This window comes from Trichosurus vulpecula, chromosome 4 (genome assembly GCF_011100635.1).
Source record: "Trichosurus vulpecula isolate mTriVul1 chromosome 4, mTriVul1.pri, whole genome shotgun sequence".
Lineage (NCBI taxonomy): Eukaryota > Metazoa > Chordata > Mammalia > Diprotodontia > Phalangeridae > Trichosurus > Trichosurus vulpecula.
The window spans coordinates 14945592-14966468 of NC_050576.1; the positions used below are offsets into that span (position 1 = coordinate 14945592).

The 20877-nt window shown below is 43.7% G+C and overlaps 1 protein-coding gene across 1 annotated transcript in view; it reads right to left on the reverse strand.

Moving 5' to 3' along the window:
- Positions 1–20877, reverse strand: part of CACHD1 (cache domain containing 1) — a 141463-nt gene that overhangs the window by 82629 nt on the left and 37957 nt on the right. The window contains exon 3 of the mRNA XM_036757767.1: positions 8476–8582. Within this exon, the coding sequence (XP_036613662.1) occupies positions 8476–8582 (107 nt within the window). The remainder of the gene's footprint in view (positions 1–8475; positions 8583–20877) is intronic.

The following is a 20877-nucleotide window of genomic DNA, read 5'->3' on the forward strand; positions in this document are numbered from 1 at the left end:
TACAATCTTGAGGCCTAAATTCTGTGGAAGAAGTTGGCCCAAGAGGGGTGGAATGCTTTCAAGAAAAGCATTCTGATGGCACAGTGGGCCCTGTCTAAAACCTCTAAATACTAACATCACCTTAGGTTGCTGTAAGACAGCTACCCTTCTTAAATAGAACCAGGAGAACAACATATATAAAGTGATTACAGCCTAGAAATGGAAAGAACAACGTTTACAGCAGGAGAAAAACAAATGGGCAAATGTAATGACCAAAATGGGAGAAAACAAGAAGAGAGAGGAGAAGCTACAGGTCCTCCCCACCCCCTTCTTTGTAGAGGTGGGGGACTAAGGGTGTGCAACATTGCACCGGATGTTCCACTGTTTTCAATGTTGGATTAGTTTTACTGAATTGGTTTTTCATCTCTTTTCTATTCTTTGTTATACAAGATCGCTCTATGGGAAAAAGGCAGGGACAGTGATATATTAGTAAATAAATCAATGAATTTGTGGGTTTTTTTTAAAGAGGGGCACACTTGCTGATATTTATTACTATTCAAAAGTTCATTGGACTGTCCATAGAGGTCAAAACTTTCCTCTTCCTACAGGTCTTCAAGCAAAATCTAGAACCCTGCTTTCTGGAAAAGTTGTAGAGGGGATTCCTTGATCAAGAATTCTAGAATTCCTCGGTGTGACTATGGCTTTCAATCATCTCACCTCTCCCTTGAAGTCTGGAAGGATAGTTTAGAGATAGACTGAGAAGGGCTTTAGAAGCCAAGATGAGAAGTTATTATTTTTTCCTGCCAGCCACAGGGAGCTCCTGAAGTTTCTTCAGAGGCAGAGTTAAGTGCTCTAACTTCGCTTTAGGGATATCAATATGGCAGTTTTGTGGATGGCAAAGAATGGATTGGAGAAGAGAGACTGGAAGTATGAAGGTCAGTCAAGGCTATTCATTATGTTAGTTCATATTAGAGATTATAAGGGCTTGAAGTAGGGCAGTAGGCGTGTCAGTCAATCAGTCAATAAGCACTTATTAACTGCCTACTATGTGCCAGATTCTGTGCACTGGGGATATAAAAGGAGGCAAAAGACAGTCCCTGCCCTCAAGGGACTCACAGTCTAATGGACTCGACAGCAAGCAAACAAACACGTACATACAAGCTATGTGCAGGATAAATAGGAAATAATTAACAGAAGAAAGGCATTAGGATTAGGAATTGGGAAAGACTTCCAGTAGAAGGTAAGATTTGAGTTGGGGCTTGAAAGAAGCCAGGAAGGTCAGTAGTTGGAGCAGAGGAGGAAGAGCATTTCAAGTGTGAGGGCCAGCCAGAGAGAATGCCCGGAGCTGAGAGAGGGAGGGTCTTGTTTCTGGAATGGCCAGGAGACCAGCAACACTGGATTGAAGAATGTATGGTGAGGGATAAAGTGAAAGAAGGCTGGAAAGGTGGGAGGAGGGTAGGTTATGAAGGGCATTAATGACAAACACAATTTTGTATTTGATCTTGGAGGTAATAGAGAGCCACAGGAGTTTATTGAGTAGGGGGTGACATGGTTGGTCCTGTTTTAGGAAAAATAACTTTGGTGGCTGAATGCAGGATAGATTCCCTCTCAGGTGCCTTCCTCCTCTTCCATCTTCTCAAATCTCTGGCTTCCTAAAAACACCCCATAAAACTCAGCTGACGATCCTCCATACGGGCCCCAGGTTTCCTTGCTCCCACCACACTCCTGGCCCAAAAGTCTCACCTCTAATTCAACCATTAGAATTTGGCCTGCCCTCACATATCACCAGCACCACAGGTGTCCCCAAGGCAGTGCCAATGTCCTCCAGCAGAGGTTTCTCCCCTGCCCCTGCAAACATCCAGCCCAGACCCAAAAGGCTCCATTGCAAACCACATGGAACTGGGACTGTCATGACAATGTTCATTTTCCTTGACCAAACTATCTCCTAGAGGTACTGCCTGGGCCCCACCCAACAAAGACCCCATAATGGAAGCCCCATTCCCTCTTCTTTCTCCAAGGTCAAGTGTTTCTGGTGCCAGGCCTGACAACACTCTGCAAAACACCCACAGACACCGGCTTTCCACCTGCCAAAGATAACGGACCAAAGTTATCCTGCATGAACAGAAAAGCAGACTATGAAAACACGTACATTGCTCCCACAGGCCAAAATTTGCAGACCCTTTCATGATGCTTGAATCATCTTGGGTAGCACTGGGGTCAGTTTAAATTCAGAGATCCATGAGCACACCCCTCCCACTCTGGGGGGTCCCAAGTGTCCCTTATATCGGCCAGCAACGGGAGGTACTTTCTCCAGGGGAATGGCACTCACAGGCTCAGAAAGGGGGGAGGGAGCTCAAAGGTCAGAGAAGCTGAAGGCCCCTGAAGGGAAATGATTTGACCAAGGTCACAAGCAGAGCAAGAGGCAGAGGTAGGATTTGAACTCAGGACCCCTGGGGCCAAATTCTGTATTCTTTTCACTGTCCTCCCCCCCACCCCCACCCCATGAGGCTTTCCCAGACTCCTCTGGTTGTTAGCACTTACTTCCCCTTAAAATTGTTTTGTGTATGTTTCATGTTTACTTATTTGCATAAATTAATCAATACTCCACCAGCATTTATTAAGTGAAGATGACAGGATGTTTCAGCCATAGGACTGAGTATTGGGGAAGCAAAGTCCCTGGCCTCAAGGAGCTTATAGTCTGGCAGGAGAATACAACATACAATAAATGTGGGGCCTGGGATCATGGGTCTAGAGCTGGAAGGGATCTGAGGGGCCATTTTACAGATGAGAAGACTGAGGGCCAGGGAGGTGAAGCGGCTTGTCTGAGCATGTACAAAGAACGTCCAAATAGACTCAAAACATGAGACAGGGCAAAGTAATGGGGCAGGGGAAGCGGGATAGGCCTCACATGGAGAAAGTTTGAGCTGAGTCTTGGCTTTGCAGGGGGCCCACCTCCTCAAAGCCCTCCCAAAACCTGACTACTTTCCTGCTTATTCCTTCTCTGATATCAAAACTAGCATTTACATTGCCTTAAGGTCTGCCAAGTGATCTGCAAATATTCCCTCACTTTATCCACGTAACAACTCTAGGGGGTAAGTGTTATTATTTTCACCTCCATTTTGAAGATGAGAAAACTGAGGCAGATGGAGGGCCAGTCACTTGTCCAGGGTGACACAACTAGTAATTATCCGAGGCTAGATTTGAACTCAGGTCTTCTCAATTCCAGATGCAGTGCCCTAACTCCTGAGCCCAAAGCTGCCTTCTAAGACACATAAAGGCAAAGATGTGTGACATTCTCTGAATCCTGATACACTTCCTGGAGGTGGCCATCTGATTGTACCCAAAGGCTCAAAAATGGCAAAAATTGGGTAACAACTTGTTCTCACTGAGTTTATGTCTGATTGATTTCATAGAAGTGTTTGGGGCTAATTCAACACTTAGTTTACACCTCTGATTAATTTAATTGAAGTCTGGGCCTTCTGTGTTTATTAGGGTGGGGAGAATTCCAACTCTCACACCAGGAAAGTATTTAGACTCTTCAAGCAAGCTCCCTTGGTGTTTAGGCTAGCAATTCAATTCATTCCGTAATATACGAGAAAGCCAGCTGGCTTGGGATTCGGGGGACCCTGCAAGCTGTAGGCACAGGATGCAAAGAATTCTATAGTAACATATTATGTAATATTATGTGCCAGACTGGGTGGCTCAGTGGATAGAACCGACCCTCAGCAGCCTGGGAGCCATGGGGTCAAACCCGACCCCTGTCACATACCAGCTATATGACCTGGCCAAGTCACTTAGCCAATCAGTGGTCTAGAACAGGGCTGTCCAACCTTAGGTTATCTTAGGGCCTCATTAAGATGAAATAATTAGTCGAGCGCTGCACCCAGAATAAAAAATACAGTACACGAATAGAAAGTGGGGGAATGTACATCATCAATATGATGGGCAAAGGCGTGAAGCACTAAAGCAAACATAAAACCACAAAGCAACAACATAACAGTACAAAGGTAGGTGCATAGTGACTTAGTCTGCATCTTACAGACAGAACGCATCCCATAGATCAACTGAAAATTCTGTGCGATATGTTCCGTCCGTAATACTGCTTAAAAACACCAAAGAAAATTAACATCTAAGAGATTATTTATTAGTGATGGAATTAAAAATCTAATATGCATTCCATGCAAATTATTCTTTTATTTTTTCCCTCGTGAAAATTAAAACTCACAGGCAGGCCGCATAAAATCACACTGTGGGCCACAAGCGGGCCATATTTTGGACAGCCCTGGTCTAGAAAATGCTCTAAGACTATTAAGTAAAGACAAAGTGCCACCCTGCATACCTTCTGCTGCAGGATGATTTACATTTTTGAAGGAAACACAGTAATATGTCTTCCTTAACATTGGCAGGCTACGAGTTTGTGGCTACTGATATTAGCTCACCAAGGTTACACTCCTTTCCATAAACTTAAGTGTCTGACATGTTTTTTGTTTACTTGTACTTTTGTCTATACCTGTAAATCCTCCAGCTTTCTTGTTTGCAACATCCTATCTTGGGTTTTGGGGGGTGATTATGAATAAAAGCAAGTATCGTGTGAAAAGCCATGTTGAACAGGCATCCAATTTGATTCCAATGTCTGAGAAGCTGTGTAGTGCCCAACAGGCACATACAATCCATTAATAACTAATTGTGATAATTTAAAAGTGAAATCAAAATATTTTTTCTTTCCATTTTTCATTTTTGTGTTATTTTTTTTCCAACAGCTACTAAGTTATTAGGACATAAAGACTTATCAAGTTGTTTGGACCTAATTACTTAATAAATGGAACTATTATTATTAGGTATTCCTTTTGGCTCTGAAAAAGAATTGAGAAGCTAAGGGCTCCTTGAACCAAGACAGTTTGGGAACCTTAGGACAAGGCCAGTCTCTAAAGCTGGCATTAACCCTCAACAATACTGAGACTAGCCTGAGGAAAAGGGCACGTCGTCTGCTCTAGGCACATCCTTAGAAATAACAAGTCTCCAGATCTGCTTACAGCTTCTTCTCAAAAGTTAACAAGAATCAGGACGCAGGTTCTCTCAAAAGCCCACAGAAAGTAAAACCAGCGCTTTCCCTAGAAGTCTTGATTCTGTGCCTGGATCAGTTGGCTACATGGACATCTCATTAACCCAGACTTCCACGAAGTCACATTTCAGGTAAGTCAGCCTGGGCTGAAATTGACCTTCATACCAGGCATTCATCCATTCATTCACTCACTCATTCATTCAACCAACATTTATTAAGAATGTACTAAGCATGTTCAGTATATTAAGGCATTAACTAGATTATCAAGAATACAGTTAGCTACTTACCAGAAAATACAGTCATCTAACACTTAGAAGTTCCAATTTGCCTTTGCTTAGAAATGCCTGACATGCCAATTACAAATCATTATTTACTCAAGGAAACAGGGGATAGGGATATTAGGAAGAAACACTCTGAGTCTTTATTCCTTTGTTCTCAGGTTATAGAGTTGGAGCCGATAGGAAATCTAGAAGTCAGTCATGTAGTCCATTTTACAGATGAGGACACTGACCCCCCCTCCCCAGGGAGGTCACATAATGAGGCTCAGAGTCAGTAAATTGGAGTGCCTCAGGTCACAAAGGTGATCAGCATCAGAACCCAGGGCTTGATTCTAGAGCCAATGTTCTCTCCACAAGGACACTGCCTTCCTTGGGGAGAAACATGGACTGCAAATATTAGTAGAATAGTTCCTCTATTAATGAGAGGATACACCAACATACAACTTTTTGTAAAAACAAAATAAAACAAATTTGTTAGCAGAGAGAGATACAAAGTAAATGCTTTCTACCTATCTCCTCTCAAGTCTTGGGTCAGACAAGAGATGTTCCTGCCCAGCAACATGGAGCTTGGGTCACAGGCTCATTGATTTGGAGCCTGAAGGGACCTCAAAGGCCATAGAGTCTAATCACTTCATTTTACAGATGAGGAAACTGAGGTCCAGGGGACTCTGTGACTTGCCCAGAATCCATAGATAGTGTCATAGCTCAAATTCAAACTCAATTAATCTGACTCCCAAACCAATACTCATTCTATTGAGCCATACTGCTGTCCAAATCTATGCTTCTGGTTGGTATCTCCCCAACTCCTGTGTGACTGCGGGAGGGAGGCATGGCTTTAACCAAGACAAGGAACTGACTCACCCTGAGAACCTTCTGCTGTTCCTGCCTCTTCCTCCTCCTTCCCCTCCTCCTCCTCCTCCTCTTCAGATGCTACCACCAACAAAATAGGGAGCCTGGAATTTAACCCAACCTCTTTCATGTCTAGCTTGGTAGTAGCTTGGTTCCTAGGACATTTATTTATAGAGGTTTTGATATCCTAGAAAGCAATAAAACTGGACTTGAAATAGCTTGAAATTCTGTCTTAGAAGTCATTCTGATTGGCTCTCCTCCAAATTGGCCTGAGTCACTGAGCTCTTACTGTATTGACTGGCAAAGATGGATTGAATTCTGGACATTTCTTGGCCAGTAAAACCCTGTACTGCTCTAAAATCCTGCCTTGATGCCTCACTGTGGCATGGTGAGGCTACATCAAAGCAGTGGAACCTCTGGTCGGTCCCTAAACTAAGCTAAAAAGACTTCAAGTCTGGCCCCAGCAATGGCCAGTCCATCCACCCACAAGTCACTCCCCAAATCAATATGGCTTCATGAAGAATAAGTGAAGACATTTCCTTTTTTCCACTCAAGATTTCACCGATTCCACCGCTACAGATCTCAGCTCATCCTGGATAACTGCCCTCCACATACTCCTACAAGTTCATCACAGACAGTCAGCCCAACATGCTGGAGGCCTTGCCTGCTTCCTCGAGACTTTCCAAGGGAGTTCTAGCTATCCACCTAGTATTCATCACCCCAACACATGACCAACTCATCTTCTTGTCCTAGCATTGAATCATTTCCTTAGTGCCTCCCTTTGCTCCATTTCTTCTTCTAGGTTCCTCCCTGATGATGGCTGGCAGCCCACTCACACCCTCCATGCACCTTGTCATGTTGTAACATGGATTTATTTTTGGGGGGGTGGATATGGGTTGGACTAGATGGCTTCTGAGGACACTTCTAACTTAGAGCCTATGGTTTTTTGTAAGCCTGAACTCTGAAGGCTCAACCAGCTAAGTCACCAAGATGGCAGCACTAAGGCGAGCTTTTGGCCACAGTGGCTCTCAAGAACCATCTACTAAGTCATCCAGGGGTCACAGTCTGCATTAGCAGAGGGACAAAACCCCAAATCCTTAACCCACTGAAGTTAGGTATTTCTCTGCTAAAGCCATCCTGTGGCATAAGGCTACATTTTTGCTTCCCTACACTATTTCTGCTTTTCTACCCTTAAAAACATCCAACACTTGGTTTCACACCTTCTAACTCAACGAGGGAACAAGTCATACTGGGCTCTGCTAATGAGAAGGAGCACTTGCATGCAGTGTCTCTGATAACATATGCCCCATTTCTAACTTGAAGCACATACTAAAGGCAAAAGAGTCAATGAAAAAGCCCAAATGAAAAACTTCAGGGCAAGAAGGGAAAGATGTAAGCGCATTTTGAAGCTATGTCAGTGTAGCCCAGATGGTTCACGTAAGGTTACTTAACTGACCTCTGCTTGTACCAGGTAGGAATGTCCTTTCCAGCCATAAATATATGATCTTATGAATTATAGACCCAACATATAAAAAAGAAGAGAAAATGAGGATCACCCAGAGGACAAGGGAAAGATGAATGGTGGGCATGAGCAGGCTGCAGTGAATTAAAACCAGCAAATAGTGATGGAGAATCAGAGGAAGGAGGTCATTAAAAAAAGATGTGCGTGAAAAAGACAGGCTGGTCTTATTTTGAAAGAGAAGAATAATTTATGGAAGTCTGTGTGCTTCTAAGGATGTATTCTGCATGTACTTGGTTATTTATACGTAGGCTTTCCCATTAGGCTGTAAACTCCTTGAGGGCAGGGCTAACTTATTCGTTCATTCACTTATTGAGCCATCCATCATCCATCTATCTGTCTATCTATCAGTATATCTGTCTGTCTATCCCCTTACTTATTTTGTCTTTCAGATGAAATAATAATTATAATTATTAGCCATTATTATAATAAGCAAGGAATAAATACTTTTGTTGACATAGATAATTGCCATCAATAAAACACAACAGATGGAAAAATACAGATAAGGTCCTAACACCTTTCACTCTATGCATAGAATAAAAACAGAGGCTGGCAACGGAACCAACACTGGACATCAAAAATGTCAAATCAAAGACCTTGGTTACGACTTCAGGTGTCCAGTGTCTGATCCAAGATGGCCAAATGCAGAGTACATGGCAGCTTTAAGAAGAGAGAAAGGCTTGCTGCTGTGACATTCAGGTCAAGTCCCTAAACCAAGGAGAGATAAAAGGGGAAAACCCCATAATGCCCCCTGGGATAAATCCAAAGAAACTGAAGGCATCACTGACCAGAATTTAAGTCCCGGCCTGGGTTGAAGGCCCGGCTATTCACAGTGGTCGAGAGTCGGTCACAGCTGATGGTCCTAGACACGTTGGTGTTGAAGTTCCCATCAAACCTGGCAGAAGAGAAAGAGAATCATTAACATACATTTGTGGACAGTTCAGCCTAGTCCAGGAAGTGCATGAAGAGGGGCCAGATAACAGGCAAGGGATCTGTAGTACAAGTATAAAGTTTTAAAAAACAGGATTTAGCAAATATTCACTGTACATTGACTCTGAGATTTGAGCACTTACAGTGACAGGGAACTCACTACCATACAATATCACCCATTCTGTTTTAGGGATTGGAGAGTGAGTGTTTTTGTTAAGACAAGATCTGACTTGTACTCACTGGTTTGATTCCCACACAGACAATTCTACCTTCCCATCAGACAACAGCTCTCAAATCATCCTTATGTTTTCCCATTTCCATGACAAACATGACTAACTCTCAACCCCGGAGCCTCCAACTCTCCTTCAGGCAAAAGCAGCTGAGCAGTTTGGCGGACAGAGGGCTGGACCTGTCATCAGAAAGACCAGGGTTCAAATTCAGCTTCAGACACTTAGTGGCTATTTGATCCTGGGCAGCTCACTTAGCCCTCGTCTGCCTCAGTGTTCTTATCTGTAAAATGGGGATAAGTAGCAACATCTACCTCCAGGGTTGTTGCAAGGATCAAGTGAGATGATCATTGTAAAGTGCTCACTGGCTGGCACACAGTAGGTACTCTATAAGTGTTAGCCATCATAGGTTATTGTCATTATTCTTTCAAATTTCCAGTAAACTGGCTCTATTTTTCTCCACCAAGAGAAGGAAGGTAGAGTCATTGATTTAGAAAGGACCCTGGAGATCATCTAATCCGATCTGCCCATTTTACAGATGAGGAAACCGAGGCAGAATCAGGATTTGAATGAAGGCTTCTGACTCCAAATCCAGCATTCCTCCCCTGCCCCAACCTTTGTAAAATGTAGGCTTAGACAGAGAGGGGAGATTTGGAAATCTTCACTCCCATTTGAGCCCTCTGGTTTCTTGTGTTTTAATAACTCAGAGAGAGCAGCCCTTGTCCCCACCCCCACCTTGTATTCTAGTCTCCACTGGATTCTTTTTAATGACATTCTCATCTTACAAGATTTTTAATTATCTGAAATTGCTCCACATGGGCTGGACCACAGGAAAGGGCCAAGCCTGCCCAGGCGATATAGTGATTCTGGCAGACGTGCTCTGTCTCGAAATAGGTTTGCAACTTTGCTGATTAAGTTAGATCCAAGAACTGCCCATCTGGTGAAGAGGCGACAAGGCCTCTGGGAAAGGCCATAGAGAAGTCGTGCTCACTGTACAAGGTACAACGGAAAGAACTCCAGGTTTGGAGGCTGAGACCTGAGTGAGATTTCTGGCTTCCCTAAAGTGTGATTTGGAGAAAGTCATTTCTTCCAGCTTTAGGCTTAGGATCTGCCCTGGAATTGTTTCCTTATCCTCCAAACGAGGGGGATTCAATCAGACAATCTGGAAGATCCTCTGCAGCTCAAAATCCTGGAGTTATTTTGATTCTTATCCAAGGATTCTACAAGTCCTCTATTTGCTAAAATCCATTTCTTTCTTCTGGGCTCAGGGGTCACAAAAAGTAGGCAGTCTGCAGTGGGTTCCCAATAAAAGGCAAAAGGTACAGTAGGGAAAAGTATTGGGTGTAGAGTCCAAAGACCTCAGCAGACATTGAACCTACCTGGGCCTCAGTTTGCTCATCTGTAAAATGAGGTGGTTGGTTTAGATGCCACATAAGGGTCTTTCCAGCTCTACTTCCATGATCCTTGAAGATAACTTTCCATGGGGTCTAGGTTACAGACCCTGAACTTGGATACATGGGGCCTGGGTTTGAATTGCATCGCTACTACTTAGAATTTGCATGACCTTATGAAAGTCATTTATCTTCCCTGGCCCTTGGTTTCTTTATCAACAAGATGAGAGAATTAAATGAGGTGACCTCCACAGCCCTTCTCATCTCTAGATCTGTAATCCTATAAGAGATGGAGGCATTTGGGATTTGTCCCAAGTATGACAATTACAAAAAAAAAATAGCCCCTTGTGATTCCCCACTAACCTCAGAAAAATATGGTTCCAGTTTAAAATACTTTATAAGACTTATATGACCTGACGCTGAGTGAGGGGAGCAGAACCAGGAGAACATTGTACATAATAACAGCCTCACTGTGTGACGACTAACTTTGGTAGACTTGGCTCCCCTCAACAATGCAAGGATCTAAGAAAATTCCGAAAGACTCAAGATGGAAAATGCCATCCACATGCAGAGAAAGAACTGTGGAGTCTGAATAGAGATTGAAGCACACTCTTTGCTATCTCTTTTTTGTTTTGTTTCCTCTTTCTTGTGGTTCATTCCATTGGTTATAATTCTTCTTTGGAACATGATGAATGTGAAAATTTGTTTAATGTGAATGTATATGTAGAGCCTATATTGGCCGTCTTGGGGAGGGGGAGGAGGAGGAGGAGGAGACAATTCAAAACTCAAAGCTTGTGGGACTGAATGTTGTAAACTAAAAGTAAATAAATAAATTTTTAAAAAATACTTTATAAATAGACATTAGTTACTCTAGTCTAGTCCCCAAGAGAATTTTGGGTCGACTAGGATTTTAAAAGGACTAATTTTAGGTGGGCATTTTAATAGAATTCACCAAAAGAAAAGTTATTTATACAAGCATTTATAGCTCATTTGAACGTTTACAAAGCACTATCTTCCTAGAAGCAGCTGGGTAGTGCAGTGGATACAGCACTGGGCCTGGAGTCAGGAAGACTCCTCTTCCTGAGTTCAAATCTGGCCTCAGACACTTACTAGCTGTATGACTTTAGGCAAGTCACTCCACCCTATTTGCCACAGTTTCCTCATCTATAAAATGAGCAGGAGAAGGAAATGGCAAACCAGTCTAGTGTCTTTGCCAAGACAATCCCAAATGGATCACATGGTTCTGAGAGCAGAGGGCAGCCCAGCGTGGGCTGTGCCAGGACAGACTAGACCCGGATCACCCAGCTGGAACAGGCCTTGGGGCCATGAAACAGTGAGCTGAGGCAGTTACCAGACTTCTCAACCCACAAACACTGAAGAGCAGGTTGGGGGAAACTGCAGGATCAAGTTTACAGGGGTCTGGCTGCCAACTCTGGGGGTGGAGGAGGTCATGCAGTGGTGGCAGTAGCAGGAAGCTCCTGAGGCTGTCTCCAGAGCACCAGTGTCAGCTGCGTCCCAAGTCCTTGCTCACACGGTGGGAGGAATCTAGCAGCAGATCAGAGTGGGAATGCAAGGAGCACTTTGTGGGCACAAAGGCAGATTCTCTTGCTGTGCCCTGCTTGGATCTGAATTGCCGTCCTGGTTGGCAGTTTTTAGGAGAAGAGGAGCGCTGCTGTGACAGAGCCTGGGGTGATGGTGGAGTAGAAGTAGCTCTGAAAACAGCAGTGCTTGGACCCTAAAACTTGGGACAAAGTACTGTCTACTCTACAAGCAGTCATATCGTGACAGAAAGCTCAAGGGTCAAGTAGTTGACTGGGAACATGAACAGGCAGCAAAAATGAACTCAGACTCAAACTCAAACTCTAGATTTCTTTTTTGGTGACAAAGAAGATCTAAATATACAGCCTTAAGAAGTGAACAAAGTCAAAGAACCTACATCAAAAGCCTCCAAGAAAGAAATGAATTGGGCTCAGGCCATGGAAGAGCCCAAAAAGCATTTGGAAAGGCAAGTAAGAGAAGTAGAGGAAAAATTGCGATGAGAAATGAGAGTGATGGAAGAAAACCATGAAAAACAAGTTAACAACTTGCTAAAGGAGACCTAAAAAAATACTGAAGAAAATGACACCTTAAAGAACAGACTAACCCAAATGTCAAAAGATCTCCAAAAAGCCAATGAGGAGAAGAATGCCTTGAAAGGCAGAATTAGCCAAATGGAAAAGGAGGTCCAAAAGACCACTGAAGAAAATACCACCTTAAAAATCAGATTGGAGCAAGTAGAAGCCAGTGACTTTATGAGAAACCAAAATGTTATAAAACAGAACCAAAGGAATGAAAAAATGGAAGACAATGTGAAATATCTCATTGGAAAAACCACTCCAGGAGAGATAATTTAAAAATTATTGGACTACCTGAAAGCCATGATCAAAAAAAGGGCCTGGACATCATCTTTCAAGAAATTATCAAGGAAAACTGCCCTGATATTCTAGAGGGTAAAATAGAAATTGAAAGAATCCACCCATCTCCCCTTGAAAAAGATCCCAAAAAGAAAACTCCCAGGAATATTGTCACCAAATTCTGGAGTTTCCAGGTCAAGGAGAAAATACTGCAAGCAGCCAGAAAGAAACAATTGGAATATTGTGGAAACACAATCAGAATAACACAAGATCTAGCAGCTTCTACATTAAGGGATCGAAGGGCTTGGAATATGATATTCTGGAGGTCAAAGGAGCTAGGATTAAAACCAAGAATCAGCTACCCAGAAAAACTGAGTATAATACTCCAAGGCAAAATATGGATTTTCAATAAAATAGAGGACTTTCAAGCTTTCTCAGTGAAAATACCAGAGCTGAATAGAAAATTTGACTTTCAAATACAAGGATCAAGAGAAGCATGAAAAGGTAAACAAGAAAGAATTCACACGGGACTTACTGAAGTTGAACTGTTATGTTTACATTCCTACATGGAAAGATGATGTGCATAATTCAGGAGACCTTTCTCAGTATTAGGGGAGTTGAAGGGAATATAGACAGAGGGCACAAGATGAGTTGAATATGAAGGGATAATACCTAAAAAAATGAAATAAATTTAAGGGGTGAGAGAGGAATATATTGAGAGAAGGAGAGATAGAATGGGGTAAATTATCTCACGTAAAAGTGGCAAGAAAAAGCAGTTCTGTTGGGAGGGAAGAAGGGGCAGGTGAGGGGGAATGAGTGAGTCTTACTCTCATTGGATCCAACTTGAGGAGGGAATAACATGCACGATCAACTGGGTATCTTACTCCACAGGAAAGTAAAGGGAAGGGGATAAAAATAAGCGGGGATGCTAGAAGGGAGGGCAGATAGTGGGAGAAGGTAATCAAAAGCAAACACATTTTTTTTGAGGCAGGAAGGCCCAAGGTCACACAGCTAGTAAGTGTGTCAAGTGTCTGAGGCCATATTTGAACTCAGGTCCTCCTGATTCCAGGGCCGGTGCTCTACTCACCATGCCACCTAGCGTCCCCAAAAGCAAACACATTTGAAAAGGTATAGGGTCAAGGGGGAAAAGTGAATAAAGGGGGACAGGACAGGATGGAAGGAAATATAGTTAGCCTTTCACAACATGAGCATTGTAGAAGTGTTTTGCACAGTGATACATGTGTGATCTATGTTGAATTGCTTGCCTTTCTATGGAGGGTGGGTGGGAAGGGAAGAGGGGAGAGAATTTGGAACTCAAAATTTTAAAAGCAGATGATTAAAAAAATTTAAAAAAATTTTTTGCATGCAGCTGGGAAACAAGATATATAGGGAAGGGGGCATAGAAATCTATCCTGCTGTACAAGAAAGTAAGGGGAAAGGGGATGAAGAGGGAATGGGGTGAAAGAGGGGAGGGCCTACAGTGGAATGAGGCAATCAGAATATATGCCATCTTGGAATGGGGGGGAGGGCAGAAATGGGGAGAAAATTTGTAACTCAAAATCTTGTGGAAATCAATGTTGAAAACTAAAATATTAAATAAAATATATACAGTTACAACATATATACAGTTACAAGAAAACCCCAAATGGGGTCATAGAGAGTCAGACACAACTGAACAACAACAAACTTCATGATAACTTGTTCATTCTACACATAACAATGGGATCACAGTACTAGATAGGGCAGGAAGAGATCTTAGAAGTCTAGTTCAAGGTCATGTAGTTAGAAAGGTCAGAGGTGAGGACCTGAACCAACTTTGTCTTCTGCCTCCAGGCTAAGTGACCTTTGCACTGTACTGTGTTTCTGTCTTTATTGTTCATCCCCATTTTTCAGGTGAGGAAACTGAGGCATAAAAAATTAAATGGCTTGTCCCAGGGCACACAACTAAAGGGCTAGAACTGAGATTTAAACCCACCTTCTCTGTGGCTACGCCAGCACAGTTACTGTCCACGCTTGCACAGAGAAGGACAGAAGCAGCTCAAAGCCCAGATTTTCACCTTAAAGGACATTCTTTTGGCTTTTTTGTCTTTAAACTGAGTTGGCGATGACCACAGGCATAAAATCATCCCAAATCTCTCCCAATCTTCCCCCACTGAAACCACACATTTGGTGATGATGGTTTTTGGTACCTACTTCCCCAAGATCAAAACATTGGCTGAAATTCAATTTCAAGAGACACAATTCCCTCTTCCCCCCCTTCCCCTTTAAGAAAAAAAAAGTCAGCTTCCTTCTGGATTTACTTTCATGAACAACTGATCGAAAGCGCATCCCGAGGGAGCAAACAGACCCACTTTGATCTCTTCCCCGTGGAGAAATTCACTCCCTGCCTCGCTTGCAAGATGCACATTTGATTGACGCTTGCTCTGATGTACGGCCAGCTTTGAACTTCAGACATTTAATTCCCATCAGGCCTCAGTCATTTCTATTCTCCTTCAACAGGAATTACAAGCAGGAGATCAGCAAATGTAGGAGATAAAATAAATTTGTAGAAGCTTTGAATCTTACATCAAAACCGTGTTCAAGTGAGCTCCAAATGGTTTTTACTTGGGCCGTTCACTGTGTAAATCAACTTTTCTGTGGAGTTCTCAGTTTAGAAAGGAAATAATAAGGGAAAAATGTATGTATGAAGGATGGACACATGCATCTTGGAGGGGCAGACAGCCCGAGACTCTGCCTTTCCCTTTGTTTGAATCCGCCATGTTGGGTGACCTGCTGGACAAAAACTCAGAAAGCGAGGGCATTTCTCCAGACTTCAAGGGTCATAGCTTTAGAGATAGAAGGGACTTCGCATGCCACGGAGTCCAAGTGCCTCAGTTTACAGGCTAAGAGAGATTAAAGTGATTTGCCCCTGTTTACAATGCTACTAAGTATCTGAGGCAGGATTTGAACTGAGGTCCATGCTGATTTCTCTCTGCTATGCCAATATAGCTGCACAGATTATCACAAGGCCTCCCCTTACTCCCCAAACGATGTGTATTGTCTCACCCTCCCCTGTAGAAGGATCCTAGCACTGCTTTGAAGAGCTATTTGGGGGTTGTGCTGAAAAACGGAATCCCAGTAAATCACTCAAAAAATGAAGCTTCCGGTGACTGGGAGCTGCAGTGAGAGCTCGGTTTGGACTTCTGTCTGCTGTCCAGCACGTGGCAATGACTTAATAAATGGATGCTGATCGAGTGAGTAAAAGAAAAGAGCCAGTTACAACGAACTGTTGGGTTAATAGTAACACAGCTGTGTGGGGCAGTGGTTAGTGCATTGGACTGCGAGCTAGGAAGACCTGAGGCCAAATCTGGCCTCAGACACCCACCGGCTGTATGACCCTGGGAAAGTCATTTCACTTTCATTTGTCTCGGTTTCCTCATTTGTAAAATGGGATAATAACAGCACCGACCTCCCAGGGTTGTTATGAGGATCAAATGAGACGATCACTGTAAAGTGGCGAGCACAGGGGCCGGCACATAGTAAGTCTATATAAATGTAAGCTATCGTTTCTATTAGGAGAAATCAGGGAAGGCTCTCTGCAGGAGGTGTCTTTAGGCCTGGCTTTGAAATATGGATAGGATTTTCAGGAAGTGGAGTTGAGAGAAGGAAGCATACCAGAAACAGAGAGTGGAGTGAAGGAAGGGAATGATCTGTGACTTCATCGGTATCAGGACTCTCAGATGAGGACAGTGTCTCTCTGCCACCTACATTCTTAGAGTGTTTCCTGGGGCCCTGAGAGGCTGAATGGCAAGCCCAGGGTCAAGGAAGCCTGTAGGTGTCAGAAACAGGACTTTAACCTAAGTCTTTGGGCTTGGGTGCCAGCTCTCTAACCACTGGATAACACTGCCTTCCAGAATGAAACAGATCAGGGGTTCCTTGCTCAGGAAGGTTTCTGAAGGTTGTTGGAAGATGGTCTGGTGGGGGGGGGGGGGGAGTGGGGAGGCTTAGCCTCCAGGGTGCTAGAGGAACCTTCATTCAGCAAAAACTTCTGCAGCCTCACACTGAGCTTGGGGCTTTGGATTTCATCTCCTTCAGCCCAAGCCTTACCTGGAGGTGAATCCCATCTACAATGGCCCTGACCGACACCTTGAGGCAACTCTCAGTGATGGCGACACAGCGCCCTCCTTCTCTGGGCCAGCCTCCTTTGGGGCAGATCTAAGTATCTGGAATTGTTTTGTGTTTACTTGTCTGTCTTTCTCTTTCCCACAGAATGCAAGCTTGGGAGGGCAGGGACTTGCTTTTCTTCTTTGTGTGTTTGGTGCCTGGCACAGCATAGGCAATGAACTGGGGTTGGGTGAAGTGAGCTGGACCAAAGGTACTAGGGAAGGAGCAGTCTTTACCCCTTCCCCCGTCCCAGGAGCTTCCAGGCTCCCAGAGGAGACAGGATCCTGTGAAACAGAGCCCTACTAAGTGCGCCAGGGCAGCAATGAGACACAGCTGAGCCTGCCTCCCCCCCTCCCCGATGCTCCCTCTGCGGCTGGGTGGCTTTGGGGAAGCCGCTTAACATCCCTGGGCCTCTGTCTCCTCATTTGCAAAAAGGAGAGGGTGGCTCTAAAAGGCCTCAGAGGTCCCTTTGAGATCTTATGAACCTCTGGTCCAGCACTTGGCACAGTGCCTGGCACACAGTAGGCACTTAATAAATGCCTGTTGACCTGACCTATGAGTCAGAAATGTAGACAGACAGATGGATAGTGATGGATAGATAGATATGGAGATAGACAGAGATAGACATAGATAGATAGATAGATAGATAGATAGACATATAGATACATAGATAGATATGGATGGAAAGGTATTATGGATAGATAGGGATAGATCCATGGAAAGATAGAAAATGATAGCTAGATGGATACTGATGGATGGGTGGAGAGATAGAAAGATGGATAAGGATGGCTAGATACACATATACATACATATAAAAATACATAGATGTTAGCTAGATGGATAGTGATGGACGGGTGGACAGATGGAAAGATAGAGAGATAGACAGACAGATCACTATCACTATGGATAAGTGGAGAGACAAAAAGATGGATAGGGATGGATGTATAGATAGACAGATAGACGGAGACAGACAAATAGGTGGATAGGCAGACAAAAAGATAGGCAGATAGACAGATAGATAGATAGATAGATAGATAGATAGATAGATAGATAGATGGATGGATAGATAGATGGATAGTGATGGGTGAGTGGAGAGAAACAAATGGATAGCTAACTAGATAGTAATGGATGGATAGATGGATGAGGATTAATGGATAGATGAGTAGTGATAGACAATCCAAAGGGGAAAGAACTTGTCTACTGGCACAAAGCAATTTTAATGAAAGAATCACAATTAGCCTCTAGGTCTAATTAAACCCAATTCCCCAGGGACCTTTAGGAAATGTTTAGCTCCAGTTCAAAATACTGTCACTTAAATACTGAAAACAAAGGACAGTGATAAATGTTTCTGTGGGACATGAAAAGTCAGGAGACATTGCTGTGACACTTGTTTTAGTATTTGTGAAAAGTATATGTGGCAGACATTCAGGGCTTATTGAAATATGAGGGAAGACTGTACTAATCAGAAGTATACAAAATGAGCTTCCTTGTGGGGTAGGGTAGTGAGTTCCCTGTATCTGGTAGTATTCAAATAGAAACCAGCTAACTACTGATAGTCATGAATGTTGGAGAATGCATGTATATTGAGGGATTGAAAGGCCCAGACTGATTAATAATCCATCCAGATTCATCTATTAAGCCTTTACCATGTGCCCGGCACTGTGCTGGCCACTGGGGCTACCTTAATGTAGGTCCCTTCTGGCTCTAAGATCCTGGGGGTGCTGCTATCTGTGGCCAGCTGGTCACACCACAGAGCACGAGCTCCCTTTGGCCGGGCCCAGTCAGATTCTTTGGGAGAAGGGCCTACGCTCCAAATATTTGAGCGACACCAGCCTGAAAAGAATCATCCAGGTTTCCTCTTCTCCGTCCTTTAATTGCCCCCTGAGAATGATGGTAAACAGAGAAAGAGCTGAGATAAGACTCTGAACATCTGAGCTGGCAAATATTGAAACTTGGGTTTCAAAGTGGGAGGGGAGGCTCACTTCACAAAGGAAATAATATTCCATCCAAAGAAGCAAAGGAGACTCAGGAATCAGGCTGGGTTGGTCAAACAGGCAAATTAATGGGCGAACCCCAGACCTGTCACCGCATACCCAGAGGTCATTTTTCATTCTCTTCTTTCACAAACTGGAACAAATAAACTGGGTTCCTTGGGCTCTCATGGCAGCAGGGCCTAAAGCCTGTGAGGGCTACAGGCTCCATTGATGTGGACACCACAGGATGGAGAGCTCTGACTGTTGGCCAGGCCAGTCTCTGCCCATCCAGAATGGTGCCAGGGCCTTGGGCAGACCCTTCAAAGGGGCTGTTTTCTCTCTGTGTGCTGCTAGTTCAAATTGCAGAGTGAGAAAGGAAGGGCCAACATGGGGAATAAAATGTCATAGGTTTGGGTGTTTAAGCACCTTTCTCCTGCTGGCCACTCCAAACTTCCAAGATCACTTTCCTAGGACTTTTTTTTACCTCGTTGTCTAAGACAACAGTATTCAAACTTTGTTGATCCCAAACTCCTGTCAGCGAAATAAACAAACAAACGAACACAATAAAATTTTTAAAATGAGCACATCCTCAATGTATATTTTTACTTATTTAGAAATCACATACATGTACAACTGAACTATATACATCATAAATTGACACAAATATTGGTATGTTAGCAGGCTAAAATAAAGGTAAAATCATATTTATTCCTGGAGTCAATAGGGAGCCGCAGAAGTTCATAGAGTTAGGGAGTGACATTGGTTAGAATTGCACTTTGTGAAAATCGCTTTGACAGCTTTCAGTGAACAAGCATTTATTAAACACCTTCTGTATGCCGGGTACCGTACTGGGGATTCAGCTGAGTGGAGGATGGATCGGAGGCAGGAGGAGAGTGGAGGCTAGGAGACCAATTGGGAAGATATTGAAGTAGTCTATGAGGGAAGGAGAGAAGGGGGCATATGTGAGATATATGGAGATAGAGGTGGTAACTGATGGTAGTAATGATTGGCTCTGTGGGATGAGATAGAAGGAGGAGTCAAGAGTGATGCCATGATTCGAAGAGCCTGGGTGATGAGCAGGTTGGTAGTGCCCTCAACAGTCATAGGAAAGACCAGAAGATGGCTGGGTTTGGGAGCAAAGATTATGTAGTGTTATCAGGGATGTAGATTGCAATTTATCTCATATGACTCTCTCTGTCCCACCCAAAATGAAAAGGGGAGGAGGTGGGAATCTTATTCATCAGTCACCCCCCCACCCTGAAAATTGTTGCTACTATTATGTGGTATGGGAGAAGCATTTTCTTAATGGCACCCACACACCTGCTGTGGCTCACGATGAGTGTAGGTTATAACTTCACTGTGGGGCTGATCCAGAATGGGAATTTGAGGGATTATTTTGGGGGTGGGGATGAGGGCTAGGGTGGTTGTACTGGAGACAAGCAAAGGATAAGCTATCACAGTAAGGGTGGGCTGCATCATGGTCCTCACTGTGGAGAGGAAGGGCTTACTGGAAAAGGAAACTGACAGAAAAGGAAAATAACAAAATATTTTAAAAGAAAAACAAAAAAGGGTCAATGAATAGCATTAAGGGTACGTGGAGGGTTACACTCACATAGGCTTTTAGGGGGCAAAATCGGCTCAACGTCCGACTGTCCCCAGCAATGCTGAGTAGCCAAAGAACTGAGAATCATATGATGAGGGATTATCCAAGGATGAGACTAGCCAGTGAAGGTGGGGCAGAAGAATGGGGGGCTATGAACATGAAAGCAGCAGACCACGGGGTCAAGGCTAGGTATGGAGGTAAGGAAAACTGGAGCGAGCAGGGGACACCTGCTTGGGAGACTAGGGACGGATCAAAGCACACCAGATCATGATAAGGTTAAGCTTTTAGGTGAGAGAGATAAGGGCAGTATTGGAAGGCTAGAAGGCGGCAGTCAGAGGACAGGTTTTCCATGTCTGAGGAGGTGCTGGAATTCTAAGATTGATTCATTAAACATTTATTAAGCACCTGCTATAGGCCAGGCTCTGGGCTAAGCGCCAAGGGTCCAGAGACAAAAGTAAGCAAGCTCTGCCCCCGAGGAAGAACCTTCCATTCTATCAGCTGTGGAGTTCTAGGTCTGAGTAAGTCATGTG